The sequence below is a fragment of the Muscardinus avellanarius genome (genome assembly GCF_963383645.1).
Source record: "Muscardinus avellanarius genome assembly, chromosome: 20".
Lineage (NCBI taxonomy): Eukaryota > Metazoa > Chordata > Mammalia > Rodentia > Gliridae > Muscardinus > Muscardinus avellanarius.
In genome coordinates this window covers 34,245,040-34,266,749 of record NC_137806.1, presented here as the reverse complement: position 1 = coordinate 34,266,749, position 21,710 = coordinate 34,245,040, and the positions used below count along the sequence as shown (strand labels likewise).

The following is a 21,710-nucleotide window of genomic DNA, read 5'->3' as shown; positions in this document are numbered from 1 at the left end:
TTTTTGGTGAATTTGCTCAAACCACCCCCACCCCCGTGCCATTTCTGATTGGCATGGGGCTTTAACTGTCTTCTGAATTTCTATCTTTTTTTTTTTTTTGGTGGTACTGGGGTTCGTGGAAGCCCTTCTACCCCCAGGCTACACTCCCAGACCTATTTTATATTTTTATTTGGAAACAGGGTCTCTTAAGCCAGCATGGCTGGCTCCAAACCAGCATGATCCTCCTGTCTCCGCCTTCCAAGCGTGGGAATTACAAGCGTGCGCCACCACACCAGGCTATCTTTTTAATAAACTTCTTTACGTCTTCAGCAAGAGTCTGGGCTAATGTGTATTTACCTTTAGCTCAGGACAAGAACCCGCAGTTTTTCTGTTTGGGGGTTTGTGTGTGTGTGTGTTTTGAGGGAAATTATGTCCAGAACCCTAACAGGGGTCTTCGGGGACAGTTTCCCCAAAGCCATATCATCTCAAACCGTAACAGAAAGAACAGCACATTCAAGAAACAGATGTACCTGGCTAAGTCTGGGGAGTCCTGAACAGTTTTCCCGAACAGCATGCCTCAGAATTCCAATGTGAAAGACAGAGAGCTGGTGGAGAGCATGCAAAGGCCCGGAGGCCAAGGAGCAAGCGGAGCCCAGGACATCGCCTGACAGTTGCAGGGCCGCCGCCGGCTCCCCGTGCAGGCAAGACCAAGGAAGCCGCCGCCCTCTCCTGACTCCAGACTCACCGTGCTCATCGATGAAGACGTGCATAGCATCCGCAGACATCTCCTCCTGCACAGACGTCTCAGGCCCGCTGAGGACTTGCAGGACAGAACTTTCTTGCTGGGAAGCTACCCTGTAGATGATCTGTCTCTGTCTGCTGCCCTGGAAGCTTAACACAGAGAAAAGTTTCTAACACAATTAGGAACGCCTCCTCAGGCTCCATGAAGCCCTAAAAGTGGCAGCCAGGAGGTGAGGCTGCGTGCCCTGGGCCCAGGCGAGCTAGGTGACCCTTACAGGGCTGCGGTCTTGGCGGGCTTAGCGGGCGCGGGGCTGGAGCAGGCGTGGTCTCGGCTCGGTGGGTCTGGGTTTCCTGGCTGGGAATCCTGTCCACGGGGCTTTTCACTGTCTGGGATTTCCTCCTTTTCTCCCTGGGAGTGATGATCTGAAAAATATTACTGTATGTGTTAATAGAAAATGATATTCCTAGGCTGGGCGTGGTGGGCATGCTGGTAATTCCAGCCTTTGGGAGGCTGAGACAGGGGGACCGTGGTTCGTGGACAGCCTCAGCTACTTAGGCCCTTTGTAACTCAGTGAGACCCTGTTTCAAAATAAAGAATAAGGCTGAGCATGGTGGAGCACACTTGTAATCCCAGCATTTCGGAAGCTGAGATGAGAGGATCGCGGTTCGCAGACAGCCTCAGCTACTTAGTGAGGCCCTTCGCAACTCAGCGAGACCCTGTTTGTTTCAAAATAAAGAATAAAAAATAGGGCTGGAGGTGTAGCTCGGAGGTAGAATGCCCCTGGGTTCCATCCTTAGTATCACACACACACACACACACACACACACACACACACACACACACACATACACACACACACACAAGAAAGAAAGAAAGAAAGAAAGAAAGAAAGAAAGAAAGAAAGAAAGAAAGAAAGAAAATGATATTCCTAAAGAAATATGGAAGAAAATCAAAACGCTGCTCTGGATTCGAAACGCTTTTGCTGAGCACGCGAGTCCCTGAATATACTCAAGGAACAGAAGTGTGTGTATTTTTGAGACGTCCACAGGCATCATCTACGTCACAGCGGATTCGGTCAGCTAGCAGCCACAGGGACCTGCCTGGCTGGAAAGTCCCGTTGGTACCACGCAGGCGCCGTGGCTCGGCTCTGAGACGCGTGGCCTCGGGTGTGAGCCCTGGCACAGCACACCTGGAAATCTGAAGCAAGGTCCCATGGCTACTTGCAAATCTTACCAGTCGGCTCCTTCTCCAAATCTCAAGTTTTCAAGTCAAAAGTGGAACTGGCCTTAGACATGCGTGAGGGGGAGCTGGTTTGGAGCCGGCGCTCAGCACTGTGGGAGATGGGGAGACACAGTACCCTCTCCTTCCCTGGCGGGTCAAGGTAAAGAAGAACTCCAAAACCTCCAGTGCAGACCAGGTGGAGGTTTGGGCTTTATAGGATCCTCTTTAAACAACGGACCCAAATAAGGGCGTTGGCTTGTGCCGCGATGCCAAATGGACCGGGCCCTGAGAGTCAGCTATTGCTGCACTGGGGACGACCCAAGGGCCACCCTGAGTTCTCCTTTCCCCTTTTTTGGTATTAGGGATTGATCCAGGGGTTTCTACCTCTGAGCTAGCTCCTCCCTCTCTTCTTTCTCTCTTCCTTCCTTTCTCTTTCACTCTTTCTTTTCCCTTTCTTTCTTTCTTCATCGTATATAGAGCTAGGAATTGAACCCAGGAGCATTCTACTTCTGAGCTATATACTCCCAGCCCTTTTTATTTTGTTTGTTTGAAAAAATAGACTTGAGCCAGGCGTGGTGGCGCACGCTTGTAATCTCAGTATTTGGGAGGCTGAGCCAGGAGGATCACGGTTCACGGACAGCCTCAGCTACTACTTAGTGAGGCCCTTTGCAACTCAGTGAGATGCTGTTTCAAAAGAAAAATTAAAAAGTAGGGCTGGGGATATAGCTTGGAGATAGAATGCTTCTAGGTTATATCCCCAGTACCTCAAAAGAAAGAAAGAAAGAAAGAAAGAAAGAAAGAAAGAAAGAAAGAAAGAGAAAAGAAAAGAAAGAGATTTGCTAGGTTCCTATAAGTCTTGCTACATTGCTGAGGCTGTCCTCAAACCTGTGATCCTCCTGACTTAGCCTCCCAAGTACTAAGAGTATAGCCTTATGTCACCAAACCTGGCTTTTGTGGGTTTTTTTTTTTTGTTTTTGTTTTTGTTTTGGTGGTACTGGGGATGGAACCCTTCTACCTCTGGGCTACACTCCCAGACCTATTTTATATATATTTATATATTTTATTTGGAAACAGAGTCTCTTAAGCCAGCACAGCTGGCTTTGAACCCGCGCAATCCTCCTGTCTCTGCCTCCCAAGAGCGGGAATTACAAGCATGCGTGACCATGCCTGGCCTACCAAACCTGGCTTTTTTAACGTTTTGCTACAGGGTCTTGCAAAGTTGCTAATACTGGCCTTAAGTCTGCAATCCTGTCTCAGTCTCCCAAGTACTGGGATTACAGGCTTGTACCACCGTACCCTGTCAAAGTCCACTTTCAAGGCAGAAGGAACCCCCAGCTCCATAGTTTTTATTCCTCATTTTGAAACAGGGTCTCACTAAGGTGCAGAGGGCCTCACTAAGTAGCTGAGGCTGGCCACGAACCTGTGATCCTCCTCTCTCAGCCTCCTAAGTACTGGGATTACAAGTGTGCGCCACCGTGTCTGGCGGTTTGCATCTTTATATATATTAGTGATTCTTTTCTTAAGTTCTGGATGTTATGAGACAGACTGAACTTACAAATGGACAATAAATATAACCAGACAATAAATATACAGAGACACAAAACCCTGGCCAACAGCCTGTGGCAGCCAGCTAGGAAGTCAGCCATTGTCTGGAGCGCCCAGTCCGGGGAGCCAGAGAGGACCAGACACCAGACCACTACAGCCGGAGAGTGGGCCTGGGGGCCACGTGAGGCTCCTGGGGTCATCAGCCCATCGAGACTCAGAGACCCTAATTTCTGTCCCTGTTTTCAACCTAGACCCAACCACAGAAAGCCAACTACTCTCCTTAACCGATGGCTCAGGGTGCCCAGGTCTCCTCCAGCTGCCCCAGGCCGACACCCTGGTCCAGGGCTGGCGTGAGATCAGAGCGGAACGCTCTGCCTGCCTGTAAGTTTCTGTCAAAACCAAACGCTGCTCTCCTCATCAAGAAGAGCAGGCTCCGTAGATGATCTTAGCTTGTTCTTTATGTACAATAAAGCGAATAAAAACCCAAGCCTAGCCAGGCGTGATTCGCATGCTTGTAATCCCAGCCTTTGGGAGGCGGAGACAGGAGGATCCGGGTTCACGAACAGCCTCAGCTCCTTAATGAGGCCCCTTTGCAACTCAGTGAGACCCTGTTTGAAAATAAAGAATAAAAAATAGGGCCAGGGGTGTAGCTCAGAGGTAGAATGTCCCTGGGTTCCATCCCCAGGACCGCAAAATAAATAAATTAATTAATTAAAAAAATGTAAAAACCCAAGCGTGGTTTTAAAGGTTATTGATGGTGTGTAGTTTTCCATGGCCTTGAGGTTAAGAATTTTTCTGAAGCCTGAAGGTAACCCCAAAGTTCCCTGCAGGTGACGGGCTGGAGAGAGCACCGTAGAGGGAACTAGGCACTCCCAGGTCAAGCGAGGTCAAGCCTCATCGGGCTAGCAAGAAACGCAAGGGCTGGTCGATGTCCCCTGGGCTGCCGCTGCCGTCAGGTGCTGTTCTGCTGTTTTATCCGCACACTGGGCTTGTATTTGCACACTGATTTCTTTTAATCTGCACACTGTTTTTTTTAAATCTGCACACTGGGTTTTTAGATGACAGTAACACACTATCCTTGAGGGATAAACGCAGCAGCTAACCCTCACCTCCACATTTCAGGCACCTGAGAGCTGCCAATTTCCCACTTGCCCTGCAGTAGCTCATCTCCCAGCGCCCGCTTCACCTCCACCCAGATTCCCCGCCTAACCCTCTTCTCCTTGAACGAGGCTGCGTGGAAAGTGTAGGAAGAGAAGGGGCTGGAACAAATTTTAAAAAGTCCTTAGACACGGCCCCAGAGGAGAGTAGGACCAAAGGGCCGAGGGCGGAGCAGGGAGACTCTGCACATACTCCCTGCGCGGCTCCTCCCAGCGCATCTGGTACAGATTACAGCTGCTTCACTAGGGAACTGTGGCTTGGGTGGATTCCGTAAGACAGCCACGCTCGCCCAGCCGCTACGGCACACCCGAGATCTGGCCCCGGGGATCTGGTTCCAATGCCAATCTTCTGGCCCCCCAGCCTTTTCCCTGAAAACACACTCATGTGCATGTGCGCGCGCACACACACACACACACACACACACACACACACACACACCAGTCCCCTGGATTCCTGGTGTCCAATACAGTAGTCAGAAGCCACATGTGGCTATTTAAATAAATATATATACATATTTATATACATACATATGCAAGTGTATATATATATATATATATATACACTTTTTGTTTGTTTGTTTTGTTTTGTTTATTTTTGAAACAGGGTCTCGCTATGCTGTTGAGAGCCTCCCTAATTTGCCAAAGCTGGTCTCGAACCTGCAATCCTCCTGTCTCAGGCTCCCAAACACTGAGACTGCAGGCATGTGCCACCATGCCTGACCTAAGTGAGTTAAAATTTAAGAGGTCCAAGCACTGCGGTGACAGGTGTGTGCCACCATTCCTGGCCTAAGGGCACTGACTTGAAGAGAATTTAAAGTGCAGCTTCTGAGCTGTGCGACCCCCATTTCGCGTGTCTGGGAGCCATTCATGAGGCGCCGCGGCCACGCTGGACACAGATACAGGACATTTCCGAGCTAGTGGAAGTTCTGTTGGACCATGCTGGTCTAGAAGCATGCGCTCTATGCTGAATGGGCAAGGAACGCCCAAATCTTAGAGCACAAAGATTTTTATCTCAAGGGAAAAAAAATGCTTATCTCTGCCTTAAGTACGGCTTATATTTGTTAAACCATGATGGCGGGTGTGGTGGTTCACCTGGAATACTTGGGAGACCGTGACAGGAGGCTCACAGGCATGAGGCCAGCCTCAGCAACTGAGCGAGACTCTATTTCAAAATAAAAAACAAAGCCAGGCGTGCTGGTGCACGCTTGTAATCCCCGCATTTGGGAGGCTGAGACAGGAGGATCGCAGTTCGTGGACAGCCTCAGCTACTACTTAATGAGGCCCTTTGCAATTCAGTGAGACCCTGTTTCAAAATAAAGAATAAAAAATAGGGCAGGGGTATAGCTCAGAGGTCGAATGCCCCTGGGTTCCATCCCCAGACCTGCAAAAAAAAAAAAAAAAAAAAAAAACTCTCAAAAAACAAAATAAAATAACAAATAACAAATAAAATAAGGCTGGGGGGTGTAGCTCAGAGGTAGAATGTTCCTGTGTTTAATTGCCAGTATCATAAAAAGAAAGGCCAGGGACTGTAGTTCTGAGATAGAATACCCTAGGCTCAGTCTCCAGTACAACCCCCCCAAACATACACACACCAAATGGTACATAAAAATGCTATGGTGCTGTATATCTGTAATTCCAGTACTCAGGAGGCTGAGACAGGAGGATGGCAGGTTCAAGACCAGCCTCAATAGGTAGTCAGACTCTCATCAACCTAGCAAGACCCTGTTTCAAAATAAAATAAATAAAATAAGGCTGAGGGTGTAGCTTGGAGGTAGTGAAACTATCATCAACCTAGGTAGATCCTGTTTTAAAAAATAAAAATAAGCTGGGCATGGTGGCACAAGCTTGTAATCCCTGTGCTTGGGAGGTGGAGACAGGGGGATTGGGCAATTTCGAAGCCAGCCTCGCTGTCTTAAGAAACCCTGTTTCCAAATCAAAAGTATAAAATAGGTCTGGGAGTATAGCCCAGAGAAGGGTTCCACCCCCAGTACCACCAAAAGAAATTTTTCTTAAATTAAAATAAAATAGTGCTGGAAGCCCTTGGAGGTAGAATGGCCCCTGGATTCAATCCCTAGTAACACAAAAATAAATGAATAGATGGATAGATAGACAAATAGATGGTAGATAGATACATAGACAGATAAATGATAGCTAGATGATAGTTGAAATAGTCTTGCCTTCTAGGAAGGCTAAAAGATCATTACAACGCCTTCATTTCCCTTCATTTTTGGCATAATAAACCAATACAGCATACCTAATCTGAAAATCCAAAATCCTAAATGGTCCCAAATCTGTAACTTCTCAAGAAACCTAACACCACGAAAGAAAAATTCCATGCCTGACCTCATACGAGAGTCACGGTTGACATGTAGGTGCACTAGAAATAACACACCCAGCCACCTTGGGGCTGCCCTGAGGTACGTAGGGAATCAGATGAATGTATGTAAACATAAATTGAATCCCATCTTTAGACCCGGGTCTTATCCCCAGGATATCTTGTTGTGCACGTGCAAATATTCCAAAATTAAAAAAAAAATCATAAATCGGAAATGCGTCTGGTCCCAAGCATCTTGGAGAAGGGATGCCCAGTGTGTGTGTAGAAAACGCTCTTCACAGGGCTTAGCGGGACGCGTGACAAGAACGGAAGCCTGCGCGCTGGGGCATGCCTGGAATTGCAGTAACTGGGAGGCCGAGACAGGAGGGTCTCAGGACCAAGGCCAGTGTGCAGGAACTTAGCGAGACCCTGTTTCAAGACAAACCAATACATCAATAAGCCAATCGGGCTGGGGTGCAGCTCGGCGGTGGACTGTCCCTCCGCACTGTCGGAAGGGGCTGGGTAGACCATCACCTGCTGGGGGCCCGCCGTCTCCGCTCCGCTCTGCCGAGCCCTTGGACGGCGGGGCGGGCCCCGCCTTGGACGTGTTGATGGATTCCATCAGGGAGATGAACTCCAGGAAGTTGGACTCAGTTGGCATCTGCCCTTCCTTGGCCTCGAGGTCGGACTTGGACGTCGGCATGGCTTTCTCCTTGTCGCTGGCCGCGTCTGGGGTGCCTCGGCTCAAGAAGACGTCTGTCCCGCTGTCCACGCTGAGCACGCGGGCGTGCCTCTTCTCGTGGCCGCCCCTGCAGGAGGACGGGTCGAGGCTGACCTGGCCTTCCCTGCCCTCCTCGGACTCAGAGGCCACGTGGGGAGCGAGGGCGGGCGCCCCCTCCCAGGCACGCCGCGGGCCAGGGCTGCAGCCTGGGGTGGCACTGGCCCCCTCCCCGGATCCGTAGCCAGAGCCCTGGTGGGAAGAGGACTCCACCTTCAGCCTCTCTGGACTCCTCTCTCTTCTGCCTCCCTGGGGACAAAGGACGCCTGTCCCTCCATCTTCCGACTGCTCCAGGGTAATCACAGGAACTTTGGCCTGCCCGGCGCTGGGAGGACTGTCCACCCCCGGGATGGCGGGCTCCACGTCAGACCTGAACCCGGCCCCATCAGCGCCCGCCACCTTGAGCTGGAGCGAGCTGTCCAGGTCCGTCATGGAGTTGGGGGTGCTGCTCATGGTAATGACGATCTTAATGGGTTCGTGCAGACTGAGCGGGTCCCCGGGCTGCGAGGTATCTATGAGTGTCACAGCCAGCTCACTGTTGGAGACGTGCCCCTCCTGGCTCACGGGCAGCTCTGCCTGGCAGGATGTGTCCACCAGCTCCTCGGCAGCTTTGGCCACGACGGTGTGGCACTGGGGGCAGCTGCTGCTCAGGCTGTCCTGGGGGGACTTGCTCTGCCTGGGGACTGAGCCCTGCGGACTCCGTGCGGGCTCTGGGAGCAGGACGGAGTTGGCGCTGCCCCAGGGCTGGAAGGAGCCTTCTGCTTCGAGGAGGTCATACTGGGACAGAGACAGGTGCGGCGGCTTCTTGGAGGCACCTCTATCCACCAAGCCGCCCTCGGATCTGTGGCGGAGTGGCCGCTGCCCCTGGCCTCCCTCCTGCCCCTTCCCGGGGACCACGGGTCCTGCAGCAGCCAGCTTCGCCTGTCTCAGCGCCCCGGGCGTTGCTTCTCCCACGAGCTCCCCAGGCACACCTTCCGTGTGGACGCCGGGGCAGGGAGGCGACGTTGGTGGTCTAGGCTGGTCTTCTGACAGGATGACACCTGCAATACATGACACGGGGCACCTCTGAGATGGAAGGAGGAGGAGCTCACCAGGATTGAAAACGGCACCCACACCGGGGGGAGGGGTGCTTTTTTTTTTTTTTTTTTTTTTACTGAAAATTGTTCCCAGGGACCTTCAACCTCTGAGCTATACCTTCAGCGCTCTCTCTCTCTCTCTCTCTCTCTCTCTCTCTCTCTCTCTCTCTCTCTCTCTTCTTTCTTTTCTTTCCTTTTTGTGGTACTGGGGATTGAATCCAGGGGCATTCTACCTCCAAGCTACACACCCAGCCCTATTTTTTTATTCTTTATTTTGAAACGGGGTCTCATTAAGTTGCAGAGGGCCTCACTAAGTAGCTGAGGCTGTCCGCGAACCTGTGATCCTCCTGTCTCAGCCTCCCAAGTACTGGAATTACAACCGTGTGCCACCACGTCTGGCCCTTTCAACTCTTTAAAATTTTTTTATTTTTTAGTTTGAAACAGGGTCCTGCTAAATTGCTGAGGCTGGCCTTGAACCTGTGATCTTCCTGTCTCGGCCTATCAAGTACTGAGAAGACAGGTGTGCACCACTGCACCTGGCCAAAGCACTCCACCTGGGCATCTTTGTTTGGCTGCAGTAACCCTTCAGGTCTCTAGAACACGCTCCCAACGTAGAATACATCTGTTAGTGTTTACAAAACACAGAATGTTAATTCATGTTCCAATTGTGTAAAAAAGTAAACTTTTTCACTTTGAATAAAGTGTGTGTGTGTGTGTGTGTGTGTGTAGTATTGGGGGCTAGCTGTGAACCTGCGACCCTCCCGTCCTGGGATGACAGGCATGCGCCCCCACGCCCAGCTCTCCTGTGGTTTTGTTTTTTTGTTTTGTTTTGTTTTGTTTTGTTTTTGGTGGTACTGGGGTTCCTGGAAGCCCTTCTACCTCCGGGCTACACTCCCAGACCTATTTTTACATTTTTATTTGGAAACAGGGTCTCCTAAGCCAGCGCGCGCGCGGCTGGCTTCGAACCTGCGCGATCCTCCTGTCTCTGCCTCCCAAGTGCGGGGATTACAAGCGTGCGCCACCACGCCCGGCCATCTCCTGTGTTTTTTTTTAGTGTAAGTACTGTGATAAGATTTGTGTATGTTAAGCTGGGCGTGTTGGTGCACGCTTGTCATCCCAGCATTTGGGAGGCTGAAGCAGGAGGATCACAATTCCAGGACAGCCTCAGTTACTTAGGCCCTTTGCAACTCAGAGAGACCCTGTTTCAAAACATAAAGAATAAAAAAATAGGGCTGGGGGGTATAGCTCGGAGGTAGAATGCCCCTTGGTTCCATCCCAGTACTGCAAAAATAAAAATAAAACATTTGTGTATGTTGGTGATAAAGGGACCTATTACATGTCTGTAATCACAAACCCTATGAAAATAAAGGTCAGGGACAGTGAAAGGTGACGGATACCACAAGCTGAGTGCAGACGTGAATATGGGTTCCAGTGAAGAATCACGAAAAGGAAGACTGAGGGCCAGGAAGTTCTAATCCAGCCATGCTGTCTCAGGGATGGCACTTGTTTCTAGGCGACTGCCTGGCTTTCTGCTTCATAAAATATCCTCCGCTTCAGCGAGGATGGCGCTGTGCTAAAATATTAAAGCGACCACAGCACTCTACCTTTGAGATCGTCCACGGTTTCCTGCCCAGGCAACTCCTAAACAAACAGAAAAGCACAAATCAATGTGGCGCTCGGCTCCCTGTGCGTTTGCAGGCACTCAGCGGCCACCGGCAATTAGCAGCAGCTGCTTTTATAGACGGCGTGCGGGGGAGGGAACGTCAGTGTCCACGCCCCTTGAGCACCCGTAAAGTGTGTCTGTGTGTGTGGGGGGGTGGCTACCAATACCACTGTACTGGGACAAACGGGGTCTGCTAAATAAAAAGCAAAATAAGTTAAGAGGAGCACTGTTACAGTTAGATACAAAGTGTCCCCTAAGAGCTCACGTGTTAGTGTTCAGAGCAATATAGTTGCGGCTTGAGGGTTGTAGTCCCAGCAGTGGATGGGTTGACCTGGGTGGGACCTGGCAGGAGGTGGGCTGTGGCTGGAGCTGGGTCCCTGGGGGTGTGGTCTCGGGGGTTATATTTGGTTCCTCCTCCCCCTCTTCTCTCTCTTGCTTCCGGCATATGTTCTTCCTCTCTCCACTCCCTTTGCCATTCCTGGGACCCACAGTTCTGGCCTCACAGGGACTGAACCCAAAACTATGAGAAAAGAAATCTTCTTTCCTCTAAATTACGCGGTCAGTCTTTTAGATTATAGCCACACAGAAACAAGCACCTTCTACCATAGCAAGCACAGCCCCATAAACTTACTTTAGACAAGGTGACTGACTGACTTCCCCGAGAAACAAGCGCAACCTCGTGTGGGGAACAGTGGATCCAGAGCAGAAGGCAGAGGCTTTACCTACGCCATGGCCCAATGCTTGGCAGGCAGGGAGGGAGAGGCGGCTAGGTCGACACACAGTGGTTGCCTGGCACAAGCAGGCCAGGTGTGCTTGGAACCGTGGCCGGTGTTTCTCTGATGGTCCCCCACGCACCCTTTGCCATGTGCCTGTGCTGAGGCGCGGCCCCCCACGCAAGGCCAGCTGTCCCCAGCCTGCTCGCTTTCCCTGGGGAGCGAGGCCAAGGAGTGGGGAGAGGCAGAAAGAGGAATGAGTCTACTGACCGACCGCCCAGCCGCAGGGTTGGAGTGGAGGCTCTGCCCTCTGGAGCTGCAGCGGATCGGCGGCGTGAGGGCGCTCCCGGGAGTCTCTTCCTTCTTGCTGTTCTGAACCGGCCTGGCATTGCTAATCAACAAAGAAGCCAAGAGCAGAGGCGTCACCAAGTGCGGCTGCGGCAAACTCTCCCACGGATGCCCGGAGTCCGTTCCTTATGCACCAACCTTTGTTTTTCAAATTTGTTGCACTGCAAAGCTGACATCATATTGGGGTATAGAGTGCCAGACAGTTGCGTGCGCACAGACCTTGGGGTCCTCTGCACCGACTCCCTCCCTCTCCCTCTGCCCCCCACACGTCTTTGATACTGGAACCGGTGGCTCTGTGTGCACTCACGGCGCTCTTTCTGCTGTTGCGCTCTTGATGACGCCATCCCCATCTCCCAACCCCTCGCTCGCTCCCCTTCACTTCTGCTCATCTATCTGCTATTGCCCTGGTTTCTGAATCTCTCTCTAGGCTCCGCATACATCTACTCATTTATTGAGACTGGCTGCACTGGCTGAGAATGCTATTCTCGAGTCCTCAGAAGACTGAAAATGGAACTACTGCGAGACCCAGTGGTAGTGCTCCCGGGCATCTTCCCAGAGGAAATAAAATCAGACTATTCTAACACTTGCATATCCATGTTCATACCACAATTTATCATAGCCAGATTATGGAACCAGCCTAGCCAGCCATTGACAGAGGCGTGGATCACAAAACGCTGGCATAGACACTAATCTCATTTTTAAGAGACAGAGGAAGGCCGGGCGTGGTGGTGCATGCTTGTAATCTCAGCATTTGGGAGGCTGAGACTGGAGGATCGTGGTTCAAGGACAGCTTCAGCTACTACTTGGTGAGGCCCTTTGCAACTCAGTGAGACCCTATTTCAAAATAAAGAGTTAAAAATAGGGCTGGAGGTGTCACTCAGAGGTAGAATGCCCCTGGGTTACATCCCCAGTACCAAAGAAGAAAAGAAGAAGCCAGGCGTGGTGGGCACGCTTGTAATCCCCACGCTTGGGAGGCGGAGACAGGAGGATTGCGCAGGTTCGAAGCCAGCCACGCTGGCTTAAGAGACCCTGTTTCCAAATTAAAAAGTATAAAATAGGTCTGGGAGTGTAGCCCGGAGGTAGGAGGGCTTCCAGGAACCCCAGTACCACCAAAAAAAAAAAAAAAGAAAGAAAAGAAAAGAAAAGAAAAGAAAAAGAAAGAAAAGACAAAAAGAGACAGAGGAATAAACAAGACTTTGAAATGACAAGGGATACGCCTTCCTGAGGAGCTACAAGAAAAGACACGGGCCTGGCCAGAGGCTTGCGAGCAGCCTCTCCCGCACCCCAGCCCCGAGCAGTGGGTCGCCTGCACAGCAGCGCACGCAGCGCCTGCTCTGGAAAACACGCCTGTGTGCGCTGAGCGCTTAAACGGCAAGATGGAACTGCGGAGGTAGGATGCTCTGGAGTCTAAGCCCAAGGCGGAAGATTTTTAGGCCATGGTGGCTAGTAAACCCTCCTGATTGTGAAAATCAATGTTATTCTTAAGTATATTCTTAAACCTGAGCAATGTGCATGCGTGTTTGTGCGTGTGCGTGCATGCGTGTGTGCGCGTGTGTCTGTGCCCATACTCGTGTGTCTTCACCCACACCTCCTGAGTGGGAGCCACTCTCATCAGAACCAGAGCCCTGCACGACGGCCGCCCGGGTTGGATCACCTCGGGTGCTTGTGCGTGGCGCGCTGGCGGGCAGCCTCGGGCTCCTTGGCGGGCTTCTTGTCGGGGGCCGGCCGCCGCTGAACCACTTCTCCCTTGTCGAACATGAGGTGCAGGCGGTAACTGACGAATTTGATGACCGTGAAGAAGACAGTCACGGAGCTGCAGTAAAACATGGCGGTGGCGGCGTTCGGGGGGAAGGCCTGGTCGGGAACGAGAGGAGACAGTGTTTGCCTGCGGGTTTCCTGCTAAGTCTGGAGCACCGCGGGGCTCTTTGTGAGCCGAGTCAGGCCAGATTTCAAGTTTCCTTCACTTTGCGACTTTCCCTGAGTTCAAGAGCTGCCTCTCTTCACTTGTCTTTTGTGGTCTCGGGTCCTGGACCGACTACACTGATACCAGCCCTGGCGCACACTCTGGCAGAAGCCCCCAGAAGGAAACGTGTGCCAGAGGCAGCCAACGGCTGTCTTCCCTGAGCGCCTTCCCAGGGCCTGGTCCAGGCTCCCTGTGCATCTGGCCTGAAGGTCTTTAAGACGTTGTTTAGAGCGGAGAGTGGTAGCGTACCCACGCCTGTACTCCCAGGACTTGGGAGGCTGAGACAAGACAATTCAAGTCAGAGGCCAGACTCAACAACGTAACTAGACACTGTTTTAAAATTTTAAAAAAATAAAATTAAAGTGGGTAGGGGTGTAGCTCAGAGGTAGGATGCCCTTGGGCTCAATCCTAGTTATCAAAAAAGAAGGAAGGAAGTGAGGAAGGAAGGAAGGGAGGGAGGGAGGGAGGGAGGGAGGAAGGAAGGAAAGAAGGAAAGAAGGAAGGAAGGGAGGAAGGAAGGAAGGAAGGGAGGGAGGAAGGAAGGAAGGGAGGGAGGGAGGGAGGGAGGAAGGGAGGAAGGAAGGAAGGAAATTGTTTCCTCCCCAAACACAAACAGCCCTGTAAAGAACAGAGAAGAGAAACCGGGAGCAGGCTCAGGTCAGGCCCTGCCCTCCCTCCCACTGAGGCGGCCTCAGGAGGCCGTGGATTCCCCGAGGAGCACAGGAGGTCACTGCTGCCGAAGAAGGAGGGACAATTCCGGCCATGGCAAAAGTCCTGAGCATGCAGACGGAGGCGAAGGCCAGCTCGGCCCAGCCCAGGGCCCCCACTGAGGGGAAGGAAGCCCTGGGCCCACACAATGTCCCCATCCTGTAGCACCCACACTCCTCCTCGCCCTCCCAGGACCACAGGCTGCCACGGGCCTTTGGTGTTCCTGATCCTTGGGCTAGAAGCAGGGACAAGAACACCCCCAGATGAAGTCACAGCGGACCTAATGACCAGCGAGACCAAAGGCTTTAAAGAGAGGACTGGGCAGGACCTCAGCTGAGATGCTGAGCCCCGCAGACTGTCTAAGGGCTGTGGGCAAACAGCCCGCTCTCTCCGGCCTCGGCTGGTAAATCTGCCACGTGAAGCCTGCCGTCCCATCTGCCAGTGGTACAACCGAGGCCTGGGGAAGTGGGACGAATTGCACAGGCCACACAACCAATGAGTGGAAACTCAGGCACAGTGTCTCTGGACACCAGATGAGGCTCCTGAATTGTGGCAGACCAAGGGCAGGTCCACATCACACCATGTTGGTGCTCCCACTGTGAAGCCCGCCTGAACCTCCTCCGTGGCCATCTCCGGAGGATACGGGCCAGATGTACCAAGATGGAAGTTTAGATAGCTCCAAAGAGCATAAAGAAGTCAAATAACAGCAAGTGCTGGTGAGGATGTGGGGAAATAGGAACCCTTCTACGCTGTTGGTGGGAGTGCAAACTAGTTCAGCGGCTATGGAGATCAGTGTGGAGATTCCTTAGAAAACTGGGAATAGGTCCACCATACAGTCGGGCTATACCACTATCAGGTATCTTTCCAAAGGGGGTGAAATCAGAGAACTACAGTAACATATGCATACCATGCTCATAGCAGCACAAATCACAATAGCCCAGATATGGAACCAACCTAGGTCTCCATCAACAGATGAGCAGATTACAAAATTATGGGAAATACACAGAATGGAATTCTACTCCGCAATAAAGAAGAACAAAATCACGCCATTCATAAGAAGATGGAAAGACCTGGAGAACATCATGTCAAGTGAGATCAGGCAAGCACAGAAGATCAGGCACACGTTTTCTCTAATATGCCCAACTAGGGAGTGTTAGTGACACCAGAGGGACTCCAGATAATGGCGGGGAAACCTCAGCGAAGCCAGAAAGGAAGGAGAGGGGAGGAAGAAGGCGGAGGTTCATTAATCATTAATGGAGGAGCTACTTGTGACCATGTGAATAGAACATGTAACCCTGAGGAAGGGAAGTGGGAAAGGGGGGCTGGTGGGGACACCATGTACTGTGTGGATGTACGCCACTGTCAACATGACCCATATCAGGACGCAACATACAGTGCACCAATACTAAATGGATAAACAGCCAGCTCCAAAGGCAGTTTGTCCAAAAGAAAACTTAGGTTGAAAATAAATCCGAATACCCTTGCAAATTAGCTCTATGAGCTAAAGTTTTTAAGATATACATTTTTGAGCATTTCTTACAAACATCTAAATAATTTGTAAATGCTAATAAATAATTCCTTTCCAGAGCTGGGTGTGGTGGCACACTCTTGTAAGCCCAGCATTCGGGAGACAGACAGGACGATCGTGGTTTGAGGACGACCTCAGCTACGTAATGAGGCCCTCTGCAATTTAATGAGACCCTGTTTCAAAATAAAGAATAAAAAATAGGGCAGGGGTGTAGCTCAGAGGTAGAATGCCCTTGGGTTCCATCCCTAGTAGGGCAAAAAAAAAAAAAAAAAAAACTAAAACAGTAAAATTCTAGGGCTGAGCACTATTAGCCTCAATAATTAACTATTAAAATTACTGGGATTTTTTTTTCTTTTTTGATGTTGGAGATTGAACCCAGGGGCATTCTACCTCTGAGCTGCACCCCCAGCCCTAGTTTTTAGTCTTTTTATTTTTGAAACAGGGTCTCACTGAGTTGCAAAGGGCCTTGCTAAGTAGCTGAGGCTGTCTGGTAACAGCGATTCTCCAGTCTCTTGCCTCCCAAATGCTGGGATTACAAGCTGCTTCTTCTTGTTTTTTTAAACAGGGTCTCTGCTAGATTGTTGAGAGTCTGTCTACTTGGCTAAGGATGTTCTCAATCCTACCATCCTCCTGGCTCAGACTCTCAAGTGATGGTATAACAAGCATGGGCCACCATGCCCAGTTAATAATAAGCAATTAATAAAAAAACTTTATTTATATAGTCAAGGTCCCACCATTAACTAAAATGGTGGATTCATCCCACAGCAGAACTATCTTGATTAAATATATTTATACTAAAATGTGTAAAACCCAGAAAGGTTTAAGAACATATTAAATAACAGGACTAGAGTGAGTCCCTGCTATCAGTGAGCACTGGGGGAAGTTTTTTGGGCCTTCTTGTAAGTGGAGCAAACCAGAGAAGACCCGAGTAATCTTAGACAACTCTAGAAGTGCAGAGGAAGATATTTAAACTTCAAGGCCAGAGATTAGGCCCTGGGTAGGGGGGCTTTTTTTCTAAGGAGGCTTTCAGAGTCCAGAAGGCAGAATAAGGAAAGAGAACGGTACTTGTCCTTTCTGAATAAGACAGACTGTTAGAGAGCAGCACACCAACAGACGCACCCACATTTGACTTGCCTATAATAGCAAGAGGCAGAGAGATAGAAACAAATTGGTATAACTGTTTTAATCAAAAAGGCTGAATATAAGAATAAAATTATTTAAGGTCTTAATCAGTATTTATCATTATCATTATTACTACTTTCTAAAATTCTAAGATTTGGCCAAATATTATTTTAATAATATTTTTATTTTATTATCCCTAAAGAGGAACTTAACTAGAGCTAACTCCCTATTTACAAAATTAAAATACAAATCAAGCCACCGAATGAAAAGTGATCCAGTAGAAACCAAGGGTTCTGTTCACAGGTATACATCACAGGTTAAATGGAGTTTTGTGAACATAAGCCCATGTGTAGAGTATAGAAAAAATGTCTGTAGCAACATAAAATAAAGGTTCCTGTGGCTGTTGCTGAGGAACAAGAGAGCAGGTGCTTTCCTTACCAGGAATAAATATACACATATCATATATATATTTAAAATATAATATACATTTAAAGTAACATATATGTTTTTGAAATACTATAGATTAGCCGGGCGTGGTGGCGCACGCTTGCAATCCCCGCGCTTGGGAGGCAGAGACAGGAAGATCACGCAGTTTCAAAGCCAGCCCCGCGTGCTGGCTTAGGAGACCCTGTTTCCAAATAAAAATGTAAAAATAGGTCTGGGAGTGTAGCCCGGTGGTAGAAGGGCTTCCAGGAACCCCAGTACCACCAAAAAAAAAAAGAAGAAGAAATACTATAGATTATAATACTATATTATAATATTCAACATTATATACTCAAATATATTTGAAATACCATATGTATTTGAAATAATACATAAACATTTGAAATACTATATTTGAAATAATATATACATATCTGAGATACTATATAATATTGTATTATAATATACAATATTACATATTTAAGTATACTTGAAATACCATGTGCATTTGAAATAATATACATATTTGCAATACTTTATATTTGAAATAATATGTACATATTTGAAATACTATAGATATTATAATACTATACATGTTTGAAATGCCATATATTTGAAATACTATATAAAATACCATGTGTGTTTTAAACACTATATATTATAATATAAATACAGCCAGGTATGGTGGCCCACACCTGTAATCCCAGTACTTAGGAGGCTGAGACGGGGGATCGCAGGTTCGCAGCCAGCCTCAGCTACTTAGTGAGGGCCTCTGCAACTTAGTGAGACCCTGTTTCCAAAATAAAAAATAAAATAGGGCTGGGGGTGTAGCTCAGAGGTAGAGTGCCCCTGAGTTCAATCCCTGATGCCACAAAAATGTTAAATACATATTTATAATATTTGGCCAAATATTATTTTAATAATATTTTATTATCCCTAAAGAGAATAATTCCCTGTTTACAAATATAAGATACAAATCAAGCCACTGAGTGAAGCGTGATCCAGTATATATATATATATTTGCAGGCAGACAATAGAATACTGCTGGCTGGAACAGAAAGAAATGGACCAGTTCATCAAACACGAGAGTACCATTAACCAAACGCAGGGTCCTCTGTTTTGTACAACCAAGAAAGAACACCAAGACAAATAAAATCAAAATCCCTGACCTGGGTAGGGTAAAGGTAAAATCCAGACACGCTCCGATAGGTAAGTACGAGGCAGAATCTGAAAGTGGCGTGGCCCTAAGAGGGCAGTGGGACGGGAGGGCAGCCGCCCAGAACTCGAGTCCACCGGAGAAGCCGGAACTGGAGGAGACGCCGGCCCCTGGGCTCGCAGGACAAGGAGGGCTGGAAGTGGAGGAAGGAGCCTGGAGATGCCTTCTACTGAACACTCTGCACCAGGCACGGAGATGCGCCCCGCTTGCCACCCTTGCCCGCAGCCCGGGGAGGTGCCGCCTCTGCCCCTGCAGTGCTGAGCCAGGGGCAGCTCGCCCCTGCCCGCCAGGGAGCAGGCGGCAGAGCGGGACTGGAGTCCAGACCCACGCTCCTCAGGGCTCTTTCAAGCTCCCTCCTGGGCAAAGAGAACAGAGGCCGCAGCCTAGGGGAAATGCCTGCTCAGGATCACAGAGGAAGAAAAGCTGGCCCTCACGGTCCAGCATCTGTAATAATGCTTTTTTTCCCCAGATACTATTATTTAATTTCCCCAAGAAGTGACCATTATCACATCCACTTTGATAAGGAGAAAACCACAGATTAGATCTGCCCAACATCAGGCTGAACCCCTAATAAGTGAGCCCAGGACTGAGTTTGATCTCAGGCCAACCCAGACAAAAGATTTTCCACATACTGTCTCATCTAAACCCCAAACCACCAGCTACACTTGGTGCTGTTGTATTTCCCATTTTACAGATGAAAAAATAAGTGAACAAGGTCAGTAACTCCCCTCCAAGGTCATAGAACTCCTAAGAGTGGTGGGTCCAAAACTGAACCCAGACAGCCCCCCCTTCAGAGCCAGAATTCAGACTCTGGGCAGAGGATCAGCAAAAGAGGAAAGGGGCTCCACGCCAGAGACAGCCTCAAAGGTGGAACTCAGGACCCGCCAGCCGTTACCAAACCCCCTGAAGATGGTCGTTGTGAGGAAGATGAGCAAATCATGGTTTAGAAATAATGCACCAATTTAAAAAAAGTTAATAAAAGAAATGAACTCCTTTACCAGACACATCAGAACTAGTCCTTGCCCATGAAGCCGTAATGGCCTGCAGCTGCTCCAGTAAGGGTCTCCCTGGCTTCCATCAGCCAGGTCAGGTAGATACCTTTTGCCTGAGGTCAGCTGCGTGATTATTCCCGGCATCCACCTGTCACAGCCCTGCCAAAGCCTCAAGCTACAGAAAGACTCAGAAATGCCTGTGTTCTTCTTATCTTCCTACAGGTTGAGGAGATTCCCAGAGTGCTGCGAGATGGCAAGATAGTAACTGATCATGATACCTGCTTTCTCCAAGCGAAACGGGACCCGCATCTGAAACGCATCTGCTGTGGGCATTTCCTTCTGCCTTCCGATGCTCACAGGCAACACTTTGTACCAGACATGGTCCCAAGCTACCTGGCCAAGAGGCGGAGCACCTGCAGCTGCAAAATGGGTTCGGCACTCCCAGGGCCAGAGTCTGACTCATCCTGGCATCCCGCATCCATTCTTACGGAGCCCACCAAGTCCTTTCCCTTCCCGTGTCCCGCACCCCGAGCTGCGGCCTCTGTCCCGGGTTCCCACGCCCTTCGGGCTCCCACTGGGAAGCAGCCCAGGACCCCCAGCTCCCTTCCCAGCCCGAGGCCGCCAGCGTCCATGGCTCCTCCCCCGCCCCTCCGCCCTGAGCTCCTCCCGCCTCACCAGGTGCAGAGCCAGGGGCAGGAGCAGCAGAAACAGCCACAGGTAGAGGTGGCAGCTGTTGGTGAACTTGCTCTGCTCGGGGTCGTGGTACCAGCCCCCGGTGAGCGCGGCCCACACGCCCTGCCGGAGCAGCTGCAGCACCTGGGACACCATGCCCGCGGCGCCCTGCGCGGCCCGGTCCGCGGCGCCCTGGAGCCTAAGGCGCGCGCTCCCGAGGCGCGCCGCCGCCGCCGCCCTCCCCGGGACTGAAGTTCGAGCTGCTCCTCAGCCGGGACCTGCGGACCGCTGCTGCCGCCGCCGCGCAGGGAGGCGCCATGTCCGAGGGAGGAAGGATTTTCCCATCATGCTCTGCGGCGGCTGCCCAGAGGATGCTCCGAGGCTCCTCCCCGCGCCCGCCCCGTCCCTGCATAGGCTTTCTTTGGTGGCCCCGCCTCTCTCTGGGCCGCTCTCGTTTTGCCTCCTCTGCGGAGGGCTCCCCTTCCCTCCTCCCCGGTCCTCCTAAGAATGGGAGCGCAAGGCCTACGTATCAATAACGTCTCCAGGCGGTAAGGGCAGGCAAAGGCTCGTCTCTTGGTCTCGACCTTCTGCTCGTTAGCTTTACTCACCCAGGAGATCCGGCCACTCAGCACTTCAGGTGAACTCGCTGAGCGCTGCCTGCCCAGCTCGGTTCCCGGAGGTCGCGCAGTCCAAGGTCTACCCCATCTATTCACGGCGCACTTTTTGTCTTGACTTCTCCACATTCCTGTTGACCAGCTTGACACATAAAGAAGATAACCCTCCACCCTCCCTTCCTTCCTTCCTTCCTTCCTTCCTTCCTTCCTTCCTTCCTTCCTTCTCGTTCTTTGTAGTAGTGGGAATTGAACCCAGGGGCATTCTACCTCCTAGCTACAAGCTACAGCCCAGCCCTAGTTTTTATTCTTTATTTTGAAACAGGGTCTCACTGAGTTGCAAAGGGCCTCACTAAGTAGCTGAGGCTGGCCGCGAACTGTGATCCTCCTGTCTCGGCCTCTCAAATGCTGAAATTACAAGTGTGCGCCATCACACTTAGGTCATTAACCAAATATTTCTATTGTATTTTTGTTTTTGCAGTACTGGGGATGGAACCCGGGGGCATTCTACCTCTGAGCTACCCCCCAGCCCTATTTTTTATTCTTTATTTTGAAACAGGGTCTCGCTGAGTTGTGGAGGGCTTCGCTAACTAGGTGAGGCTGGCCGCAAAAAGATGATCTTCCTGTCTCAGCCTCCCAAGTGCCAGAGTTACAAGCGTGCGCCACCACAACTGCCCACAACCTCCTCTGGAGTGACCCAGGAGGCTCCACCGGGTGTGTGGTCTCTTTATATATTTTCCAGAACAGAATCCAAGCAACACCTGGATATTTAATTAAGTCTTTATCTACTGAGTAGATTGAAATACACACTGAACAATAATAGGCTTTAAGCCTCTTTTGTTTGTTTTTATTCTCTCAGTACTGAAGATCGAACCCAGAGTCATTCTACTTCGGACCTACGCTACCAGCCCTTTTTATTTTTTGTTCTTGAAACAGGGT

The 21,710-nt window shown here is 50.2% G+C and overlaps 1 protein-coding gene across 1 annotated transcript in view; it reads right to left on the bottom strand.

The window, feature by feature from the left end:
- Positions 1-20,316, bottom strand: part of PCNX2 (pecanex 2) — a gene marked incomplete at both ends in the record, with an annotated part of 156,490 nt that extends 136,174 nt beyond the window's left edge. The window contains 8 exons of the mRNA XM_080717237.1: positions 725-870; positions 996-1,143; positions 7,493-8,776; positions 10,417-10,453; positions 11,331-11,402; positions 11,459-11,579; positions 13,191-13,390; positions 20,164-20,316. Coding sequence (XP_080573363.1) covers positions 725-870; positions 996-1,143; positions 7,493-8,776; positions 10,417-10,453; positions 11,331-11,402; positions 11,459-11,579; positions 13,191-13,390; positions 20,164-20,316 — 2,161 coding nt within the window. The remainder of the gene's footprint in view (positions 1-724; positions 871-995; positions 1,144-7,492; positions 8,777-10,416; positions 10,454-11,330; positions 11,403-11,458; positions 11,580-13,190; positions 13,391-20,163) is intronic.
- Positions 20,317-21,710: the final 1,394 nt, after the last annotated feature.